At 41.9% G+C, this 24,529-nt stretch overlaps 1 protein-coding gene across 2 annotated transcripts; it reads left to right on the forward strand.

Annotated features, from left to right (window-relative positions):
• Positions 1-2,958: 2,958 nt before the first annotated feature.
• ncam3 (neural cell adhesion molecule 3) lies at positions 2,959-23,132 on the forward strand. 2 transcript variants are annotated; one of them, XM_080472152.1, is made up of 17 exons: positions 2,959-3,161; positions 12,755-12,847; positions 13,171-13,242; positions 13,410-13,607; positions 13,698-13,835; positions 14,569-14,712; positions 14,798-14,915; positions 15,481-15,635; positions 15,749-15,882; positions 16,125-16,260; positions 16,355-16,522; positions 16,997-17,116; positions 19,941-20,068; positions 20,157-20,325; positions 20,498-20,693; positions 20,782-20,898; positions 21,423-23,132. In XM_080472152.1, exons 2-17 carry the CDS (start codon positions 12,781-12,783, stop codon positions 21,463-21,465), a joined length of 2,103 nt encoding a protein of 700 aa, XP_080328278.1. In that variant the 5' UTR covers positions 2,959-3,161; positions 12,755-12,780; the 3' UTR covers positions 21,466-23,132. The 2 variants fall into 2 exon arrangements, with proteins under 2 accessions (XP_080328278.1, XP_080328277.1); XM_080472151.1 differs by lacking the exon at positions 2,959-3,161 and having other exon boundaries at positions 12,600-12,847.
• Positions 23,133-24,529: the final 1,397 nt, after the last annotated feature.

Below are 24,529 nucleotides of genomic sequence, written 5' to 3' on the forward strand. Positions count from 1 at the left end.
TAATGGTAATATTATTATGGCTGCGTATAGAACAGGTGGTGTACAACACACAGCTCACAGAGAACTTGTGAAACTATCAACAAAGATATTTACAAATAATCAGAGATGTCTTTCCTGACTTTCACTCGTTGAAACAAATTAAGAGCAACAGTTTTAAATTATGTTGCCGGTTTAAACATATCAGATTTCTACCATGGTAAATAGTTTTGGATAACTTAGCCTCTTCAGAAATATGAATGTCTGTTGTCATTAATGTGAAACATGCAATGGGAATTATTCATGAAGTTTGCAACATGCATGCCATTGACACAGCTCTCATTTTCATACAGATCAATGAACCCTTGTATATCATTTTTACTCTTTGGATTTCAGCTTCATGTTTATGTTCTATTGGCATAAAACATTAGAACTTTAGTATTTGTTGTGCCACAGCTGATAAATCCCAGCCTTGGCAGTTCAAACCATAATTCTGCCTTGTCCTTGTGTCAAAGTGCTCTTGGGCAAAATAGTGACCCAATGGTGGATGAGCATCTTGCAAAGCAACTATGGCATCATTAATGGTGATCATGTGAGCAGGCGGGTGAACATGACAAGTCGTGGAGATTGTGTTCGGACTGCTGATGTGTAAAATGTGCAACAAATATCAATTTTTATTTATATATTTCAGATCTCTTCTTAGAGTAAGAGATACTGAATGTCGACAGTAAAAAACATATTTTTGAAAATATTATTTTTATTCTTACGTATTAGAGACAACAAGTTCTTAGAAAACATAATTTTAAAAATCCTAATAAAGAACCCCCACCCCCCAAAAAAATAAATAAAAGCTTCCTGCTAATTCTTACTTATAGAAAAGTGATAAAACACATTTGTTACAGTTTTATAATTCAGAAGTTGTCAGCAATAATGGAAGGTTGGTCCGTAGGATCCATTCTAAAGTCAAAGCAGTTAGTGGTACAGCTCCTCTGAGTGTGCACATGTTTGTTTGTATGCATGTTTGTGTGTCTCTCTCCCTTGAGCTCTGACACTACTACAATTACACGGTGGCCTTTTGTGCCTGAGGAGGGGTTTGTGTGTGTGTGTGTGTGTGTGTGTGTGTGTGTGTGTGTGTGTGTGTGTGTGTGTGTGTGTGTGTGTGTGTGTGTGTGTGTGTGTGTGTGTGTGTGTGTGTGTGAAGGCAGACGATGGGCTCCAGGACACCCACCTCGCTGCCGCCTTGTGCCCACTGGTCCTGCCCTGGGCTGCCCACAGGATGCTAGTCAGCTTTGATGCCCTCCTCTGATCAACAATGACACACGCACACACACACACACACACACACACACACACACACACACACACACACACACACACACACACACACACACACACACACACACACACACACACACACACACACACACACACACACACACACAACAGAAGATAGCCAATATATCCTCAGAAGATCCTGTAATCTTGTTAAAGTTTGTAACTATCAGACGTCCAAGTCTTAACTTCCACCGCTGAGAGCAATCTTCACATTTATTCGATGAGGCTTCAGTCCAGGCAAGCAAAAGTGTTTTGGGGACAAAGTTGCCATCAGATATCAGGGGTGTTCATAGTGTGGGAGGATGAGCTCCCTCACTTCTTCTGAAATAAACAATAGTTTTGTCCTCTGCTTATTATATATATATATTTTTAAATTGCAATTTCCTTTTAAAGATTAAAAGGAAAGAAACTCCTTTTTGTTTACTCACCCCAAAGGGAGGACCAATGCACGATTTGAAAACCACTGACAGTACAATTTGGAGTCCTCTGTCAAAGTTCTTTTTATACTTTTTGTGTACTGGGAACTTTTTTTAGTTTTTAATTGAACCTGTCAAAATGAACTTGAGTGTGCAAACATGTAATCTCATATTTCTGGGCATTTCTCATCTTTGTCTTGATTTAAAGCGATCGCAGAAAGGAAGGTCAAACTATTAACAACACTCATTTCTGTACGGTAAACATGACATTATACGTTTAGCCTTGCATAGATACTAGAAGCAACAATAGTGTTTGATCCAAAAGATGTAAAAACCACCAATCTTCCTGTTTGATTTTTAGATGAAAATTTGCTGTACCAGGCTGTACCACATCCTGCTGAGGCTCCCGTCTGCTAAATTGATATATGTTTTTTAATTTACAAAAAGTCTCGTTTATTTTCAGACTGTAATCATCCAATGTACGCCAAACACCAGTGAAGTGAAAATTGAACTTTGACAATGACAGAGAAGATTTGGTCTTTTTTTTTTTTTCTCTGTTGCTCATCCTCCAAATGCAATTTATTCACAAATGTTTTCTTGCTGAGAAGCATTGTTACAATGAAGAAATAATCTACTCAGTGCAAAGTACTTGGCTTCTTATTCATAATTGTCTGGCTTCAGGATCGACCGTCACCCCTCAATAATAAGCTGCGACCCAAATCAATAATAACTTTTCAGATTCATTGAATCAAAATAGGTATAAATAACAGATTGAACTGAGTTTTTTTAAAATAAGTATACATTTTTAATGGAGGTCCTCAGTATAATGAAATCCATACCTGATATTCTTCCTTGTGCCTTTGTTTCACCATGCTCCATTAGAGATGTAAACTAACTGTCTACGTTGTGAAATGATGGATCTCAAGTCACATCACAAGGCTTTATGGGCAGATACTGTTAAGAAGTGAATAGATGACGTTACACTACTTTATAGCTTAACTTTTTGACCTGTGACCCACTGAGAATGGCCCAGTAACACAATTTTGACCCACCAGTTGAGAATCACTGGTTTCGATAACCACAATTTCTTTGGTTTTTTCCAACCCCCATCACACAAGCTAAAATGCCTGAAGATGAAGAGTTTTGGGAGTGTACAAGCATATCCCGAAGTAGGCCGGATAATCCATTAAGCTGCTGCATCATTAGCGTAGCTGCACATACAGTATTAGACGCATTCAGCCCTCTGTCGGCCTTCCCCAGGGTCATATCGCCAGGCCTAGACATCTGCAGATGGACCCACGATAACATACAGTGTGGCATCTAAACATCCTCTCCTCCCTTTCTGTACGACACAGGGAAGTCATCAGGAAGACAGATGAACCGTCACTGCAGCGTGCCTGTTGCATCCAGCACATGGCATCATCGTGACGCACAGTAAGTGTGTGTGTGTTTCTTATCTTTTATAAACTACACGCAACATGTTTTCGTGCACATTGTGTTAGTCTTCACAGATGCGCCGACTTACGGCTTTTTGATTACTGTTGCATTTTTCCATCTTGATTTAGGTCTGAGGTCTTCACCACAATTGAATTACTTCTCTGTATTGTACTGTGTAGTAGCCAGTTCGGAGATGTTCAGCCAGCTTTCGCTGTGTACTTTTTCTATTCTCACAAAGTATACACACCCTATAATTGGTTGACTCCGTACTATTTCTCCCGGTATCATCTCCATGCACTCGCTCTCATATCTTCTTTGAATGTCCATCAGAAACAGCACATAACCTCAGGACAGAGTACACAGTGGTCAATACAGATATGTAAACAAGTAAACAAGCCCTCATATATATGTGAATGACTGCTACTTCTCAGACACACACACACACACACACACACACACACACACACACACACACACACACACACACACACACACACACACACACACACACACACACACACACACACACACACACACAGGCACACACACACACTCCTCAGTCACGCCCCACCCAGGGTGTCTGCAAAGTTTCTGGCTGTGGGGCAATTAGCAGTAATGGCAGGAAGCTAGTTAGTGTTATCTGCTGCCACGGCGGCCTCCACTGGCACTGATGGACCCTGGACCGGTCACGTAGAGACAGAGACAGGGAGCCTGGAAGGGAGGAGGATGTGGACCAGTTAAAATGCCTCGGGCAAAGGGCCGGAGAGAACATTACAGTCGATAATTCACCTGCTGGACTATTTATTTTTTATTTTTTAATTATAAATTATATTTGAGGAAATTAGGATTCTTGGGAAAACATATCATCACCAGTAACACAAACAGAAGAGATTGCCCAAATTCATATTTCATGTTTCTGGAATGACAAAAATGACCTAACGTCTCATTTGTGTGCTAGTGCTTCGTCTGCAGTGCATCTCCTGGCTGCAGCCGACATGCCTCTCTATTGTTCCAGCAGTATGCCTCTCTTCCTGTATGCATGACACTGTACACATGCCTAGCAGGGGGGAAGGGGGGGGGGATGACGGTAAAACCAGCACTAAAAAGCGTAAGAGGATGTAGTCAAGGAGGCCCAAAAAAGACTAAACAAAATAAACATACATAAACCCCAGAATGAGGCTCAGACACAACAGTCACGTACCGTAGGTTTCACTCGCTCCAGGTCACATTGTCAGACCAGCAGGAGCTCAGACGTGCCAGCAGCTTCCAGAGTTCACTGGGACTGTACTCAACTAATCACACTGTGTTCAGAAAATCCCAAAGAAAAAAGATGAATGTAAGATTTTTTTATTTATAGTATTAATACTATTTATATTAATAATGGAGTGGTAAGAACTATAAATTATTAAATCCCACTATTTCAACCAGTGGTCCTAAGGTAGTCTCCTTATTACCTCACTAAATAATAATAATTAAAAAAATGCAAAACACCCAGAACAACAACAAAAAAACAAAAAACAAAAGCAACATCGCAGAATCCGTAATACCCTCCTATGAATCTCAGTACCAGTCCCTCCCGACTTTATCTCTTTATATTGTGATGACCCCAGATTAAAAAAATAAAAGCCTTATCAGAAATTATGTTCAGTTTACATATTTATTAAAACAAAACAACAACATATAGTTGCATTAAAATGATTTCAGGCACATGTACAAATGTCGAAGCAATACATCGATTCTTCTATATGGTTCTGACCTGCAGAGAAAATATCAATTAATTTCACAAAAGTCTTTAATTTTATTACAATGTGACAGTTTCATTCAAGGTAAGTGTGCCAAACTTTCTACTTAATTATAATGATTTATTACAAGACTCACTACTGCCACCTAACGCACAAACATGGCATTCCTAAATTGTTATGTACAGTAAACACTTCATATGAAGACACTTGGTGAATTACATGGCATGTACGTGTAGCTCAACAGTGGGAAGCAATTCAACGTGTTATTTAGATGGACTGTGGCATGTTTTTATATTTTGTGGTGTTATTATATTTCAGGTATTCACATTCAGTGCGACTCAGAACTGAGCAGCACATCAGTGATGCAGCAGTAAGAAATACTCTATTGCTTGCATTTGACATTAAAACCATAACACAGGGCTGATTTAATTTTTTTTAAACATGCGTGCTAATTGCTGCACAAGTTTTATTTTCTGGGAACTGACAGACTTTGCCAACACTGAAACAGATAGATTTTCAGATCACACTTCTACAATTGGTGTCAGTCTTAATAGATTTTGTGCATCATATATGAAAAGCGGGACTTCTCTGTATTTTCAGGTCATTATGCTATTATTTAATGTTCTTGCTCAATTGAGATCGACTGATGTGACACAGTGAGTTTGACACCTTGGGATCATATATTTCAGCGGTGCTCAAAGTCAAATGTCTACTTCAAGACTAAAACAGTTTGTCACTAACAACTTACTACATAAATATGTACATATTCTTCAAGGTGTCTGCTGTATCGTGTTTGATTGGTGATGGATGGTTGTTGTGTCACACAAACCATAAAACAAAGGGTGCGTTGTTGTGGACACACATTTATAATGTGAATGTGGAATGATGTTTATCTGATTCGTGTGTGTGCTATAATGAATATTCACCGTAAGCGTCCCTTCTCTTTTTCCTTCCACCATTTCAATAGTCCAACAGAAAGAAAAGGCCTCAGTCAACAGCAGAAGCTGAGATAAAACGTGATAAATACCCCGACCAAACAGCTTACGGTAAATCTGCACCAAGAGGTTACACGGGGGCTTCCTGTCACTGTTTGGCTGAGTGCTGACTCCACATCAGTGAAGCTATTAGTAGTTTTACTGAATGCTCAAATGTAAATGTTTAAATATCCAGTAGATGTTTAAAAAAGCCCAAACCAGCATCAATATAAATACTCACAAGTTGTTCCCAATTACATAAAGACTTTAAAATAATCTCAGCGCTCGCTCAACGAGTGGTCACATGTGTTTGGATGAAAACATCCTTCACGGAAATTGTAGTAAAACACGGGCTGATGGCAAAGCACTTGCAGTGTGTTGCACTGTTTGCATTCATTCATCTGATGGCATGCAAAATAAACTGTAAGTAAAATAAACAGGGCTCCGTTTTGGTCCACTATTGTATTTGTCTCTGTGAGGTGGGATTGGGTCAGTTCAAGATGTCAGTGGTTATTTATGTAATGTACTGTATTACTGAATACACTAAAGCACAGTGGAAAACAACCTTTATTTGAATATTGGCTCAACAAAAGAACAGGTTTAACTTTCCCTCATTCAACAGACATGGCCACACAGTGCACACACAGTGTACTGGTTAATGCTCTCGCCTCGTAGTGCGATAATAATCAGTTTGACTGCAGGTTGTACCTGTAGAGTTTGAATGTGCTTCCTGTGTGTGTGCAGGTTTTCTCTGGTGACTCTGGATTCCTCCCACTGTCCAGAAACATGCATTTGAGGAGACCCTAAATTAAATAGTCAACAACTGCCCATTTTATGTAATGGCCTGTCTCTCTGTGTTTGCCCTCTGATGGACTGGCACTGGTGTCGTCTGTATTCTGCCTTCGCCCATTGAACCACAATCCTGAATAGGAAGAAGTGGTACAGAAGATCAATTGATGGATGGATGAATTCATGCATAGATAAACAGTACATTTCCTCCATATAAGCAGGAGGATGCAAACCAAACGGTGAGTAAATAAGCCATGCTCCCATGTTTGCCTACATGAAAGAGATGACCTGTCGAAGCACATGTGTAAAGATGCCTAATTCTGGACTGGACAGTCTGCAGTCTGTCTTCCTTCTATTGTTTTTGCTGATTGTATTTTGAATTGTAGTGACACGCAAACAGTGGCAGACCCCATTATAGTGTAATTAAATCACGCGCAGTGGCTTCAGATGACTGATGGTCAACTGAATGATCAAGGGAGATTAGTGAGTTCACTAATTTGGGCACTTTTCTATGTTTTATTTCCAGAGCAGACCTGAAATGCTCACTGAGCTGCTTATTTTTGGAAAATTTTGCAGAAAACAGCTCCCAATGATAGAAGTTTCTTAAAGTAAACAGAGTACCATTTGGGTCAGATCCTCTTCCTGGTGTGTATTTCACATTGCTTGGTTCTCACACTCCCAATGCTATATTTCTATCCCATTACACACTCATCTACAGCTGGATCTGCCACAGTGGGTTTTGATGTCTTCGAAGTTCAGATGAAAGATCTGGTGAGAGATTTAATGGCGACTCTCTAGATTGTTTAGACTGTGCAGCCGTTTGATGGCTTCAGCTGGAAAATGACCTCTTAGATCCCACTAAACTTTGTTCCTTAACTTCTTCAATATGTGTTTCAAACGTAAAAGCTTATTGTTCTGGGGTCTCATGAAGACAAGCGGGATGTAATGTCCGCAACCAAGGAATCACAGATGTTCAGAGAAATCCAAGCAAACTGTCTCACACTGAAAGGCCACCTGTCACGGTCCTCTGTAAATCCACCACAAGCTTCCTGCGCGGCACAAGTTGCCAGGAAGATAGGACCCCCAAGCAGGAAATGGTGGGGTAACTCCCATCATTGCCCAAAAACTGAGAAGGTACACGGGTCAGACAGAATCCTGGACTATTCACAGAACAACCTCATACAATGTGGTGTACATGCGGGACAGCACACTGCACTGTTTATTAGTTATTTATGTGACAACAATGATTGGCATAAACAGGTCTTGATGACCTCGGGGCGCCTGTTTCACTGTCTTCTTTGTGATTAAATGGAAGCAGGATAAATATAGCAACAACCTGCTTTGCTGTCACTTTCACGTTGGTAACAATAGGAAGAATAGAAGAGGAAGGAAGTGTGCTTTTTTTTTGGAATCCACATCGTTGTTATTTTGGTGACAGTGATTACGTTACAGACGTGAGCACAAGCTCAGATTCGCGTGTGAGGAATAGGCTAAACTTTGCTTACTATGTCAGTAATTACTTTGACTATATTGTTACAATGATGACTTTAAAATAGTAAACAGACGCCAGTGCCGGTTCCTGATCAACTCTAATACTGCAAAGTGTTGTTTTTTTTAATTAGTATTGAAATTGCATACTTAAACACTCAGTAGATTTCAGCTGATATTAGATTGATTTTAGATTGGACATGTACCCCTGGTCACATTTTTCTTTTCAACACCTGATTATTATGTGCAGTTAATGTTAAACAGAAAAAGTATCCTCTAAATCAGGAAACATGTTCAGATTATTTCTCTTTCAGATTTGTGTTTCATCTCTTTTTCGTGATATAGTTTGAGTGGCATGGTGCACACAAGGAGTAATTGACATCCAATAGACCTGATGACAATGGGGGACACACAACTTGGTCATTCATGTGGCACCATAAAAGCCCAACCCCTTCGTGATGAGACTAAGAAACTATTAAGTAATGTAGTATTTACATCTAAGCATTGTAGTATATCTAAAGAAATGCCGTATTGCCTAAAAGTGAGGTGAGCTGACAGGCAGCAGTGTTCTCAACTTCCGAATATAACAGGTGCTGAATTCAAACAGGAAAATGTGAGGAATAAATACAATACAATGTGTACCTGTGTTGCAAAATAGTTCCAGATGGGACTGTTACTGTGGATTCAGTCAAATAAACCAGGAGTAAAGCCTTTGAGTACAGAAAAGAGACTTGAGGACAAGCGAGTGCACACTCAGGTCGCACACAGAGTGGGGGGGGGGCGAGGGTGTGCCGTCCCCTCTCACGACAATCTATCTCTGTCTCTCCCTCCTTCCTGCTTGTCTCGTCCTCAAGTCGGCAGCTGATCTGCTGCTGTTACTGAAAGCCTCTGTGTTGTATAGGCCATCAGAGACTAAAATAGCAAAGTATACTGGTGTGCAGATTTCTCTCTGCTCAGATACCGCAGTGAATTTTAAAACCAACAGAGGCTTAGAGAGATATTTGGTTTTATATCATTTAAAAAAGGTGACTGAGACTTTACTTAATTGTATAAGTGACTGTGCATTTTGTGTGCATTTTACATGTGTTTCTGGTGTTATTTGCTTTCACTTCAATTTTGTTCATTGTGTGTGTGTGTGTGTGTGTGTGTGTGTTTGTGTGTGTTTGTGTGTGGGTGTGTCTTTGGATATCTGGTTTTGTGTAGTTAACTAAAAGAAAATCAAAGATTGAAATTTCTGACTTCCACTGAATTTCAAATATTAAAAGTGTTATTTATTGGAGAGTTCAAGGCTCATCTTTAGTATTGCATCTGATTTTCTAATCAGAGTTCCATCTGCCATTAATTTCAAAGCTGTTTACTAGTTGCAGCTGTTTCAGAATGACTTTCTCAGAATGAAGTCACTTCCTCAAGAAAACAAAAAAAAAAGGTTGCAGTGTTCCATAAAAGCCTTATGATAATGTTGATGACATATTCTTTATATATAGTTTTCTCCTGCAATTTGTGACTGTAACATCAATCAAAACGCGAGTCAGTTCGGATTTGGTGAGTTCGCGGGTGAAAAACAGAGCTGAGAGGAATGTGATGGAGAGAAGCTGTCAGTGTGTGTCCACCCTTGTTAATGGCACTCATTATGTGCACACTCCATTCTAATGAGCCATAATAACACCTCCTGATAACCAACCTGATAGGTGGCCCCTTTGGACTCGCTAACCTTTGATTGGCTGGTTTGATGTTGGTGCAGAGACACTGAGAGGCTATCAACGGGAAAAGCAGGAGTGGCAGGCTGGCTGTTGTCCAATAGAAGTGATTGGACCCAAAGGAACCGACTTGACTGCCATTCAAGCACTAACACCACATAGATGAAAGAGCGGTGACGTAAACCGTGTGTGCTTGAAGAAGATCATTTGATTGATATAGCTTATCTCATCATCAATCATTTTTGGGTTTTGTGTGATCATTCAATATATGTTTATCAGAACAACACATTGATCTTTTTGACAGGAAGCAAAGAAAATCATGGCACTTAGCATCTTAGCAACTTAACTTTATCCAGTCTGATCAGGACACTTTGGTCCAGCAAAGCCATTGTTGTTGTTTATCTAACACTTAATACAATGACCATTTTAAACTGACGACTGCTTTACTCAAGTAAAATTTCAGTATTTTATTGATTATATAGTGTTATTCAATGAGACCATAAAATGTACAATAAAGAATAAGCCATGGAAACAAAAGTCATTAACTCATTGAGAACAGGATTCAGAATCCTACTCAAAGTGGAAAAATCTGATCCCAGCTCATCGAACGACTCATAATGTGGCTCAGTAGTTTGTATTGCCTCTATTTGACTGTAGCCAAGGCATTTCTTACAATGTCTCAGTGATTTAGGTCTGGGGAACGGGCAGCTCAGTCAATAGCATCAATGTCTTCATCATGCAGGAACTGCATCGTCACCTCAGCCCTGCAGTCATGATACCTCTGCTTAGCAGGTAGACGTCTGTGCAGCCTTCCAAAGATATGCCCCCCAAACAGATAGCCACTGGGTTGTTGCCCTCCTGCTGACTCCATGTAGTCTAGTTAACTACCTGCTGGTATCTCCTCCAGGCTTTTACACTGTGCTGGGCTCACAGTCAAACCTTCAAGCATCTACACATATGGATGTGCCACAATGGAGTAACTAGTGTAGGCTTTAGATATCACCTCATGATACCATGAATGGTGCATGTTACTGGAAGAATGCAAAACTAGTCATGAATCAACCAGAGAGGATGCAGAGAGGATAATAGTCTATAGAAACCACCTGTAAAAACACATTCCTAAATGGTGGTTGTCTTTCTAATTGCTTCTCCTTTCTACCTCTTCTCTGTCCAGTTATCACAACAGCAAATTAAATGGATTCACCATCAGTATTGCCTCCTAACTGGACAAGTTGATATCCCCGGAGTTTAATTGAGTTGGTGTTACACTGTGATTATCTTTTTTGAGCAGTGAACTAATATCCTGTCCCCGCTGACAGGATTTGGTATGTGTATTTGTTATAACTAACTCCCAGACATTTTAAAAATTGAATTACAAAAAAGGATTCCTTAAAGCAGAGAATTACAGCTTTGCGTGGCAGCTCTCAGGAAACCATGACTGTCCAACTACAGACGAGACGATTGTGACTTAAGCCTGTTATCACCAACGCATAGTAATATTGAACAACAAAGATATGGAAAGTTGAGGTTGTCTTGGAAGCACTCTTGTATATTTATTAACAATTTTAAAGCCATTAAGTCAAATTAAATCTTGTCAGTCTCGTAACACGAGCATTTATTTACGTTGACGTTTTTCAGCAAGGTAGAAGCTGGACAGAGAACCAGCATGCAGAATTTTGTAAAACTGAAGCATCCAAAAACATCTATCTGTCTGTATTTCTGTGTGTTGGTATCTTTAAATCTTAATGTCTACTTGACCTGCTTTCACAGTGACATGACATATATCAGGCACATGATTGTAGAAAAAACCCAACAACCTTCAAACTGTTGTTTTCAAAATGTGTTTGAGTGAATAACTTTGGTTAAAGTCATGGCGTGCCTTTGAAGGTCATTTTTATTTGACTTAAACTGGAACATTTACTCAGATGATTAAATGTAGACTACTGAGCCAACAATTATCACTGTCAAACTCTTCCGTGTCTGCAATTACAGAGTAGAGGCTGTTTGGCAAAGTTAAGGAAAGGTTTCCTTTGCAGAAGCGAGGGCATCTCTGAGGTTCGCTGATTCCAGCATCCTACAGGATGTGAGCTTTCAGCGACACATGAGCGGTGGCAGTTCGGTCATTTTGGCGAGTGGTATGTGCAGTTTGCTGCGCGAGTGTAAAGAATGCAAGCTTTTTTTTTTTTTTTTACAAGAGAGAGGAAAAATGATGGAATGATAAAAGTATCTTCTGTCCCTGGAGAGCTGCCTCTCCTGCTTTCATCCGGTAGCTTGTTGGAAGAAAGACGTGAGCAAAAGGGCGGAGAAGGTGCGAGAGAGAGAGAGAGAGAGAGAGAGAGAGAGAGAGAGAGAGAGAGAGAGAGGAGAGAGAGAGAGAGAGAGAGAGAGAGAGCAGGAAAAACAAGTTAATAAATAAAGCAGAAACTTTAAAAATCAAAGATTGTTGGGAAGCCTGTGAGTTTCATCCCATTGAGATTTAAGGATTTAGGAAAGTAATGAGTTGGACAAATAGTGACCTCATTCAGTTATCACTTCCTATCTCTTGCCATGAATGAGCAACTTTAACTCAGGGTTGTTTTGAACATTCAAGAGTCTCTCTCTCTCTCTCTCTCTCTCTCTCTCTCTCTCTCTCTCTCTCTCTCTCTCTCTCTCTCTCTCTCTCTCTCTTTCTCTCTCTCTCTCTTCCCCACCCCTTCAAATTTCCTCTCATCTCCTCTGCTCTTTTGTCCCTATATAACCCCTGACAGAGACCCTGTTTCTGTCATAGCTGTTAGGTGGAAAGGAAGCTCAACTTATCTGTGTGACACTAAGTGACAGATTCAAGTTTTATTTTGTAGCAGGCTTTTATATTTTTGTGTTATTAATTAGATAAACGTTTAAGCATTGTGTACCGTTTTAAGATTTAGAGACCTGCAGTTCTGGGAACATGATGAACCAATCTGCCATAATTGTGAAAATGGCGCTGCTGCTCCTGTTGGTGGTGTACAGCTCAGGTAAGATGTGTTGGCATTTATTAAGAATATTGGTTAGAAATGCACTGTTAATTATTTAATCTGAGTAGTTTAATCTGTCAACAGATGTAATCTGGTAAGTACAATCAAAGACATCTGATTGATTCTGTCCAAAATCTAAAACGCCAAGGTCTGTTTAAACAGGAAAATGCACTTTTCAGCTGAACCTGTCTGAGAGCTCAAGATAAGATTTTGAGTTCAAAATAGGAGTGCAGATGAAAACTTTGGTCTACTAAATTTTAAATGGTTTGACAAAACATTGCAATGAGGCAACTGAATACTTCTGTTCCTGCTTTCTTCTCCAGATGCTAAGATGAACATTATTATCAGCAAACAAGATATCCACGTGGGAGAGGATGTTTTAATGTTGTGTAAAGGTGAGTCATCTATTTTTTATTTGATGATTGATAGACTAGCCTGCCTGAATAAATCTGTTAAGCTTCAACCACCTGCCATGTTTCATCCTTCTGAATCCGATGAATCCACTCAGCCTTTTGAAATGCATTTCTAATAAATGCATTTCCTCCTCTCTTCATTGTCGCAGCTGGAGGAGAGGGAGACATAACCTGGCAGAAGGACGGGGAGGAGGTGGACAATGAAAACATTGTCTTCAAGGTGGATGAAACCTCTTCCAAACTGATCATTAAAAACGCCACAATGAAAGATGCAGGCAGATATACGTGCCTGTGTGATTATGACAACGGACACACCGATGATACTCAGACAGTGCTGTATGTTTACGGTAAGTGACGACGGCGACATAAGCCATGTTTAGCATAGTAAGACGCTCTTATATGCAATAAAGGGATTCTAACATGCCTCCTTTTGTCAGATGGTCCATCATTTGAAAGCACGACCACCTATCATGAGTTTCTGGAGGGCACAGATGGGGTGGTGCCATGTCTGGTGAAGGGAAAGCCAGCGGTGGATGTTCAGTGGATCAGAAACGAGGGGCGAATTTACTCCAATGGTATGAGTGGCACGCAGGGTGAAAATCCTCTGCATGTTTGAATTTTTAATTATTATTATTATTATTTTTACACGTTATGCCTTTTGTTGATATTGCAAACTGTGAGAATGTGACAATGCTAACCTGGGAGGATAGTTAAATAACTCTACGAGTTTCGATAATGTTGGGCAATTCATTTTCCCAAGAGCACGATATGAAAACCTCGGACTACTTTGGAGTACTGAAACATAATTTCTGTAGTAAAATGAAGCTGATACCTTCGAAATATAAAAGACGCAATTATATTGCATGCGTCAATTTCAGTTACTGCAATTTCTGGCTGACCTTTTGTGGGCCAGTCAGGGATGGCCAACGGGCCACATGTTGCCTGCGGGCCACACAAAGCTCCAATGTTTACAGTGATCTAATGTAAGATTTAAAAGAAAAAAGTCTTATGCAGTTTATCCAAACTGTGACTGAAATCAACAGCTCATAATCTTTACAGTAATACAATTTCAGTCATTACATTTTTGCAGTAGAAAAATTATTAGAAATGATTAATTATTAGTAAAATCATTAATTTCATAACACATTGCTGTCCATTGAGAAATGCTCTCCATTATCAACATTGTGCAGCTCCAATAACAACCCTCCAAAATGGTGCAGGTTTGTCTTTTTGTGTTTGTCCTTGCCTTCATCTTCATCAAACATTTCATGTTATTCTGTCTGTCTCCTCTTGTCTCATCGGCTCCAGTGGAAAGACATATGGTTCAAATGCCCGATAACAGACTGCGTATCAATAAAGTGAAGCGAGAGGATGCTGGGACTTATATTTGTAGAGCCCACATCAGAGGAAGGCCGATCTCTCAAGCACTCTCAATTTCTGTCGTCATCAATGGTAAATTAGTATCATCACTTTTATGATGGTGAATATTACGATAGAATAGGATTTTGCCTCATAATCTTCTCTGCTGACTGTGCAGCTCCTCCTACTGTGCATCTGAGAGAAGAAGTGAAAAAAGTGATTGCAGGACCAGAGAATAATGTCTCTTTGGTATGTTTGGTGGACGGTCAACCAAAGCCCAACATCACCTGGACCATGTAAGTCTGGATGTTTACATTTCACTGAGAGTGTATTAGTGTAGTTCAGATAGTGTTGTGTCTGAATCTGTTCCCTTTCTGATGCATCTGCCGAAAATGCCTGAAGAAAACACCTTTTATTCTTCAATTACAGTTTGTGTAGTTAACTTCTGCCTTGTAATTTCAGGTTATAAACATTTTTGTGATGAGTAAAGCAATAATTTTGTGCATTACCACCTTGGCTGAGAAAAAGTTTGCTTTCAACAACAAAACTGGGTTATTTTGTGTTGATGTTTATTCGAAAGTCACTGAACCACTGTGTTACCAATGTAGCATGACATCTTGTCTGTGTGCCAGTGGGTGGAGTCGTATGTGTGTGTGTGCAAAACGGAGGTAGAGAGATTTCCTTATCGGCTTTGTTAATGTCCTGTGGCTGCACTCGTCTCACCCTCTGCCTCCAACTCTGGTGGCCTCGTTCCACCTTCTCTCCAAACCCTGGAAAGATGATCCCACTGCCATATATCTTGAATCCAGATAAATAACAATATTGTGTTTTGTTATTCATTTTAAACATTTCTAATTCCAGGCCGGTCACATTTGACTCCTTCCACCATCAGTTCAACTCGGATCGCAGCCAGCTGACCATACAGTCTGTTGCGAGGGCCGACTATGGGGAGTACATCTGCACGGCCACCAACAAGATTGCTGAGAGCAGTGCCACTATTATACTTCATGTTTTCGGTTGGTTTTTCATGTCAGATCGGGATGTTGCACCACTGTGGTCACTTTGAGTTTTTTCTTCTCTCTTTAAAAACCTTGGTGAGATACTTACTGAATTAGCGTTATGATTTCAGAGGCCCCAGAGGTGTTTGTGTCGGTGGAGCAGCAGCATGTGTCGGTGGGCGATCACGTCGCTGTGTCCTGTAACGTGTCTGGACATCCTCAGCCTCAGCTACACTGGCTCAACAAGCAGAACGGACACACGCTGGTAAGAGACTCTAATGAACACACACATGCACACGCACACATAATGAAATATTGTGTGACTCAAACTAACATTAACCAAACTTCGTGACGCATTTAGAATTGAAATGTTGACCATGACATACAGAAAACAATGATGCTCGTTATTCTGAGCCAGAACTTACTTTGTGGGTTTCTAAATGATGAACCGCATGTGCTGGATTTCAAATTTGGCCTCGTTTGATGTAATGTCGTCTTTTCTGTCAGACTTCGTCTTTTGGCCGTGTCCGTGTGGAGGAGGGCGTGTTGTTGATTGACGACCTAATCCCTTCTGATGGTGGATTATACTCCTGCATGGCTGTCAGCATCACAGGAAATGCATCAAGAGATGTTGCAATTTACAGTAAGGGTTTCATTCATTATATTCAAGTTACACGAGGGAAAAAAAATTATTCATATTTTACTCATAGAAATCCTCCTTGCCTTCTAATTCCCAGCCCAGCCTGGTGTACCCTTTTACATGACCGTCTCTCCGGGTCTGAGCTCCGTCCTCTTTTCTCTCAAAACCCCGCCGACCAGCGGAGGAACTCCAATCACAAGTTATGTGCTGCAGTGGCGACAAAACCCATCAGGACAGTGGAAAGAGACCACAGTACCAGATTCAGGTAAAATACTTGCTCTTGATATAGACTTCATAGTCATTCATCCAGCAATGAACATCATTTACACTGTAGCCTTTGTCAAACTCAAACTGACTCGATTTCATAGAGAGTATCTAGTACTTAAATTGTACGCAACAGCTCTGTGTTTTTCAATTGTTGCGTGGGTTGCCCTTCGGGGGCATCAGAGTTCTTCAGGGAAGACCAAGCAGCCAAAGAAAACTACAAGAATCAGCGGGATGCCTTTTCTCAGGATGTTTTCCTTTTAATTTCTGAGAAGAATAAATGATAACAAGAAACTAGTGGAGTTTGAAACTATTAATTATCTAATTGAAACACACATTTTAAATTCACTGTAAATATAATAATTGAGAATTAATATAATGGAATAAGTTAAAAAAAATGTAAGTGTAACAGGTATGCAAACTATAGAAAGATAAAAAGAAATAACTCTTTGTTTATCTGCTTATGTTTGTGCAGATTTCCTCGCTATTACAAACCTCCTGCCATACACAACGTACACTGTACGCTTGGCTGCTTTGAATGCAGCGGGACTGGGACAATTCTCGGATGAACACACGGTGCGCACCAAGGGAATGCGTAAGTTTTTAATTACAAATAATTAAATGTAACATTGAAAATACAATTTCTTTTGTGCATTATCTGCAAAAAGTGTGTTTACATATGTGTATTTCTATAAATTTGAAGTAAAAAATGCATAGCTTTTTTTTTTTTTTTTTTTTTTACATGACCGGGGGGAACGCACAAAGAGAGAGAGAAGAGAAAAGAGAGAAGAAAGTTTGAGGGGGAGGGGGAGGGGGAGGGGGATAACATACAATATCCTTGTTGTGCTACATATATTATTTGCAGTTATCACACTGATCCAAATACTTTCCAACTGTTTTTTGATTAAACCAGCCTGAGCAGCTCTATCTAGACAGTAACGTGAAGCAGGAACATGAATTAACAAAGTGGTGACAACAAAAGAGGAACATGACCTCCAAAATTTGAGCAAATGATGACAGAGAACAAGCAACTTCAGAAGCACCTTTCGTGAGGAGTGGAAGTGTGTGTGTGTGTGTGTGTGGGGCTTGTCCACTGGGTGTGACCGGAACTGTTGTGGGGGGACCCATGGCGACACCCCGGGGTCCGAGGCCATCGGGCCCGGACACCGCTACCCCGGCAGACGGAAGCCCCCCAGGCCCGGGGAGACCCCAGCGAACCACCCCAGAGAGCCACGCCCCCGCCCAAAAAGCACCAGACGGAGAATGCAGAGAGGAATCCCCCCCAGGCAAGAGGGGCCCACAAGAGAAGGATAAAGGGCACAGGGCACAGGGCCCCAGGCCCCGACCCAAGCCGCCAAGCCGAGAAAAGGCCGGAGCAGGGCCCCCGGGCCGAGCGGGTCGAGAGCCCCCCCAACCCCGGCGGCGAGTCCCGCCGCACCCCCAGGAACAGGCCCACCCACCGCCCCCCCCCCCAACCCGGCAAGGCAGAGACGGCCCCAGCCGCCGCGCCCCGGACCAGCCCCGCCCCCAGACCCAGGAAAGCGAAGGCCGGCGCAGGCCCCGGTCGGAGGACAGTCAACTCTACACCCCCAGGAGCCTCATATCCCACCCGCCCCATGATCCTCCCCCCCCGATCTTCCTGGAAGAACCCAACCCCTGACCCACCCCCCACAGACACCCACCCCTGATGCAGACGCAGACAGACACACACAGACACACACACACACACACACACACACACACACACACACACTCGGGACGGGGGGGGGCGTGATGACTCTCGCCCCCCCAGGCCGCCGGCCGGGCCCCCACCCGGCCACCACGGTATCCCAACCTCCACCAATCCAACAGCAAATGGAGAAGGAGCACCGCACCCCAGCCCCCCCACGAGCGCCACGCCCGAGGGAGTGCGCCCCTCGCATTCCAGCCGCACTCACCCCGGGCCGGGGCGGGACCCCAGCGGGAGGTGCTGGGAGGAGCCACGTCTCCTGCCCTTCCCCTGCCTTATATGTGTGTTGGATGTATGTAAGGGTGTGTCTTTGTGTTTTGAAAAGGTGGATGCAATGTGTGTGTCTATGGTGCGGTTTAAAATTGGGGGGTAGCGGGGCCCGGGCGTTCTACCGCTGACAAGCGGCAGAACCCCGAAAGCGGCTTTCCCCCTCAAGACCCTGCGTGACTAAGTGTGGTTAAAATTGTGGGTGGTGCAAAGTCGGGGGAGGACCCAGACCGCAGTTAAGTAGCCCGGACCCCCCACCTAGGCACCGCCCCACTGTTCCCTATTGTAAGGTGAGGTAAGGCAGGGAGGGTTCTGAGGGAGGGGGTCCCCCCGTCGCTAGGACCTTGGCCCAGCTGGACCCCCCGCGCTGCCCCACCCCACCCCCGAGCGGCCGGCCTAGGACCCGGGGAGCCACCCCCCCCCCAACAAGGCGCCGTAAGGGGACCCGGGGAGGGAGCCCTCACCCCACCCAACGGCCAGACAGCAGAGTCTGAAACCCGCAGGGCCCAGTGCGAGCCCAGCCGGAGGCCAGTGGCCAGGGCAACCCCCCTCATTCGCCCACACCCACACAGCCCCACCCCCCAACCCACACACACTCACACACACACACACACACACACACACACACACACACACACACACACACACACACACACCAGGCCCTGGAGGTCACTCTCAGTCAACCGTCCATCCAGAACCCGTCCCCCGCTCCCCCCAATCCGGGAACGAGGCAGACCCGGAGCGCGGCAGCAGGGGCCAACCCGCCCCACCGGGGGAGGGGGCCAGAGGGAGGACCCACCCCCAGCACCGCAGCGGGCACCCCCACCGGAAAGGGGGAGGCCCCGCACCCCCAGGGCCCGGACGACCCGCCCCCAACCCCCCCCCCCCCCCCCCAGCCGACAGCCCAGCCGGGGCCCGACACCCAGCCCCCCCACCACACCCCAGCGGGCCCAACCCCGGCCCAGAGCAGAGCCCCCCCCCACACCCCCGCCCAGGACTCCCCAGGCCAGGCCGCAGCCCCCCAGCATAGACGCCAGGACCCCCCCAAGCCCACAGAGCCACCAACCACCAAAGCCACGACGCCCCAACCACTGACGGTCCCCAGAGCCCCGGGGTGGAGAAAAATGCATAGCTTTATTGCATAAAGTGCATTATAAATATGAATTTGTCTTGATATGCAGATGTATATATATTAAGTGAAGCTCATGTTTTTTCTCGATTTCTTTGTTTCAACCCTTTCATAACATCATCTGCTGCTGCCCGGTGTTCACTTGTGCTGGTCACCATACCATGTGATTAAACTCGCCGAAGGAGGTAAACTGCTCAAATTTAGTATCTAAACTATGAAATGATGCTGAATGTTCCTGATCACAGTCATGTTCAGTTCTGAGTAATCATCTTTATCCCTTTCCCCTGCCCATAGGTGAACCGGACAGTCCAGTTTTGTCGTCAGATAAGATGAAAGTGGAGAGCAACTCATTCTCTGTCCCTTTTAAGCAGTCTGACAATGGTGGGACTCCTCTGCTACACGTCAATATTCGTTACAGACAGGTGGGAGACGGCGTGAGTTGTCAGTGTTACCTTTTCTGATCCATTGTGCTTGACTGACTGATTTGTTTCCTGTGTTCCTTTTTTCCAGGACAAAGAAGGTACAGAGTGGAAAGAAACGCAGCTGTCATCTGACACTGATTCCTTATTGCTGGAAGATTTGGCTTTCGGGTCAAACTATCAGCTGGAAGTTGCAGCTGTCAATGCTAACGGTTCCTCTGTGCCTGCAACATTTAACTTTACCATTGCAGAGCAGCCAGGTATGAAAACTCCCAGTCCCTACAAAGATAACGCTGAGTCGTGGCAAACAGAAGTGTTATTTTTGTCATCTGAGATATTACAGCAGATTGGCTGCTCAGTATTTTGGTTTCCAGAATAGAAATGTTTGAACGTTCAGCGAGGTGATCCAAGATCATTTTTTTTCTCTTACAGCGAGCAGCCGCAGCATGACCAAAGGCAGTGTGGTCGGCATCGTCATGGTGATCTTCCTGGTGGTCCTACTGGTGGTAGACGCCACCTGTTGCTACACGAATCGCTGCGGCTTGCTCATGTCCATTGCTGTGAAAGTCTTTGGACGGAAGGTCCCGGGCATCAAAAATATAGAGGAAGGAGAGGGAAACAATAAAGGGTGAGCAGAAGATCAGAAAAATTTGCCAGCCTTAGAAATTGAGTGGATCATAATAATTGAAACATTTGTATTCAACATTTGGCTGCAGCGAACTGAACCTGAAGGGTGTGTCTACTATGGGAGACAGTATGCAAGGGACACTCTCTAAGGAGGCAGGACGGATCACAGAGGTCACCTGCGACAAGGCCCCTCTCACCAAACATGAGTATGATCCCTTCTGCATACTATAACTGTACTGAGAATCAGAGCAAGTTCTTCTGGGGTTTTTTGAGAGGATCTCCTCCCCCTATGGTCAACGCATCCCCTCTCACAGTGATTGAACCAAATTCAACAGACAAAACACACCAAACAATTCTATTTTGAAATCCAAGTTCAGCAGGGTTGCCAGATTCTACACATCAAAAATGAAAGTCTTACTATTAACTCCAAGATCAATGACTTTTACATTAATAGATGTTTTTGTTAATGGCTGATGCGATTGAAGTTCTTACTAGGCCTGCAGTTGTATTACTTGTTAAACCTTCACTGATATTATATAAAGTAGGTTATGCTGGATTCTGGTAAAATAAACATACCCCTCTCTGGTTCACTGAATAGGCGCACCCTGCATACATATGCCAATTAGGGCTTAACATTCGGACCACTATGACTGTGCATGCATGTTTATTAACTTATTTTCTGCACAGCTTGCTGACTTGATCTCAATATGTCACTGATATATTTTCACAGGAAAACACAACCAGATAGAGAACTGCCCTCTGCTGACGCATGAAGCAACCAACTGAAGAATCAAGTGATAACGTACTGTACACCCAACAGAAGTCAGCCAGTCGCAACTGCTATGGGAAAGATCGAGCATATGGGCACACTGAAGACTAACAGAGAATACAGGCAGAATTTGTGCAGTATTGTGTTTATTTGCTTTGTGGTGATTTAAAGATACAGCTGAAAGTCAGACGGTAACCAGGTGTGTGTTTTACAGGGTAAAATTGCTGTGTTTATGTTTGTGATATTCAAAATGGTTTTCTGTAAATTATTTCAAAAACCACAACACATTTACCTACTGAAATCAATGTATGATATCAATGTCTATTAAATATGTTTTTTCTTACTAACTTCTTTTGCATTGTGGCAGCTCCACTAGTGGCAGCGCCTCATCTGATCCTGACACTGCAACTGTATCTTGAACCTAGATAAACTTAATGCAACGTAACGTGTTCTCATATTTATTGCTTGAAAGCCATGATATAACCAAAGGAGAAAGGTTCATTTTGAGAGGCAAATTTTTGTAGCCAGCTTGACGTATTCACATTTGTCTGTGGGTATTATTTTATGGTCAGCAGCTAACACTTTGGGGAGCTGTATTTAAGCATAATTTTCATCCTGAGAACTCTCTAAAGTACCTGTAATAATAATCAATGTTCAACACATGTAAACTCCTACGTACATGGACAAATGTAAGTTATTTTGTCAGCCTAGTCACATTATCACTTTAAGGAAACAACAATGTTAAGATGAAAATGAGTAAATCAATAAGTGTTTAGACATGGACTATGATATTTAACACTGTACATAGTTGTATATACACACATGTTGCATCATTGATTGTTGTTTGTGACATTTTGGACCATAAAACAGCTTGTTTTTGTCTTTTTAGGTCACCTAATGAATGTTTTTGTTGTTGATGTCATTCACTCAGAGTAAATCCTTAAACATATAATCTGTGTGTTGATTTAATGGTTGCAAGCAGATATTGTGTTACTTATACCAGGGGTCATCAACTTTATTTAGAGGAGCTTGTTACAAACGTCTCAAATAGCTAGAGTTGCACGGTTCACTCTTAATCACAAGGAATGTTATTATTTCTGAAGGGGCTCAGGACGTTAACAATAAATCAATGTGGTAAGAAACTGACATATTTGAACATACAGCAGTATTTATCATTATATGTATTCCCGGTGGGCTACCACAAATGATGAATTAGTCTGAACCACCTCACCTGACCCATACACAGAAAATAGACACTTTGAGGAAGTTCAGGCTATGTTCCATCCATTAAGAGTTCTTAAATCAATGACAAAGATAAATCTGACATACGCAATGACACACGTAGTTTCAAAGTTGTCTAAGCATGTATTATATATCAAAGTTATTGTTGTGAAGTCAACATTGGCAAAAGACAGACTTAACTATAATTTATGTTTTCATACATCACGGATTCGTGCTCTCAATGTCAACATGCGCATCTGGCCAATAAGATGGAGACCCACTGACCTAGACTGTTGACCCCTGAATGTTTTTCACTTCACTATTTCCCATATGACATAATTCCTGTTGGCACAACAGAGGCAAAAAAGCACAAAAATCTAAGAAACGTAACTTATAAAAAAGAGCAATAGCCCTGTTTGTGAAACCAGTGGGAATCTCAGAAGCAAAGGCAATAAAAAAAAAGAAGGAAAAAAAAGAAAAGAAAAGACAAGCACCTCATAGCGGTGTATTTTTTTTAAATTGGGTCCAAGAAGAGAAAGAAAACTGTTATTTGGGAGCATGAATCCCCAAACACAAACACATCCACATCATATACTGAAGTTATTGTTTATCACAAGCTATAATATAGCTATATTCACATGTTTAATTAATATTATGCACATGTTTAATTCATATTATGCAGCCCCACTAAATACATCTACTCCCTCCTTTTCCCTGAAATTGACACTCTTCCTGCTTTCAAGCATTCAGTCCAATTTCACTGTCCCAAAAGCAGAAGTTTGTAATCTCAATAAAGTGCCAAAGTGATTTAAAGGTTCATGGCGTTTTGAAACCGTTTGCTTTTTTTTTTTCTTAATTTAATTAGATTTTTGCTGCAAAAACAGTCTTGTAATTGCATGTTTTGAGATAGTCCACATTGTTATACGATTAAAACTACCCTTGGTTTATTTGTGGTGAAGTGAGCTTGTGTTGGTCTTTTGAAGCATAAGCATTGAATTTCCTCAGGAAATAACTGACACTGAACTCTTTTTTTGTCCAGAAACTAAACTTTCCATCTGTGTATAAACAGGATAAACAATGTCTTTGGTTTATTTTTTTTCATGTTTTGATAGCTAAAGAGATTAAAAAATTTAAAAAAAACCTAATTCCTATAAACTGTTTCCAACCACCGAGCGGCGGAACCTGCTCAAAAGCTACAGGGCATCATCACGACCAGAAAACAAAGAAAAACAGGAATTTTTCATATGTGGACCTGAAAGACTGCAAATGTATTTTATATGCAAATATGGTGAAAGGAGGTTGTTACTTTTCATAGATAATATAAATGAGAGGTTGGTGTAATAAGTTGTTCAAGTCAATAAAACGGTAAATACATTTAGATGACTTAAAGTGTGATTAATAAAATTGTTCATTATTAAAAGGGACATTATGAATGAGAAAATGAAAAAAGGGCAAAAGTTTCAGGAATAGACATCTTGAAATGGAAGGAAATGAAAACTGAATACAGTGTACGGCTGGATACCTTTAAATAAAGGAATAAAGGAGCAAGAAACAGTAAAACTCACTATCGTAAAACTCATGATTTATGAAATGTATGAAAAGTACTAACACACAGAAACGCACACACACAAAATATATAGCTTTGGAATAATGTGAAAATGTGATGAAAAGTCACCTGCTGATGCAATGTGTCAAGCTAACATCTTCATATATATATAAAATACATGCTATGAATAAATGATTTCAATTATTTACAGATTAGTCAACAAAAAGTCACGCTCTTTAGAGACATTACAATTGCCTATACTGATTGGAAAATACAATTATCTTATTGGAAAATACAATTA

Source organism: Lipophrys pholis, assembly GCF_963383615.2.
Source record: "Lipophrys pholis genome assembly, chromosome: 9".
Taxonomy (NCBI): Eukaryota; Metazoa; Chordata; class Actinopteri; order Blenniiformes; family Blenniidae; genus Lipophrys; species Lipophrys pholis.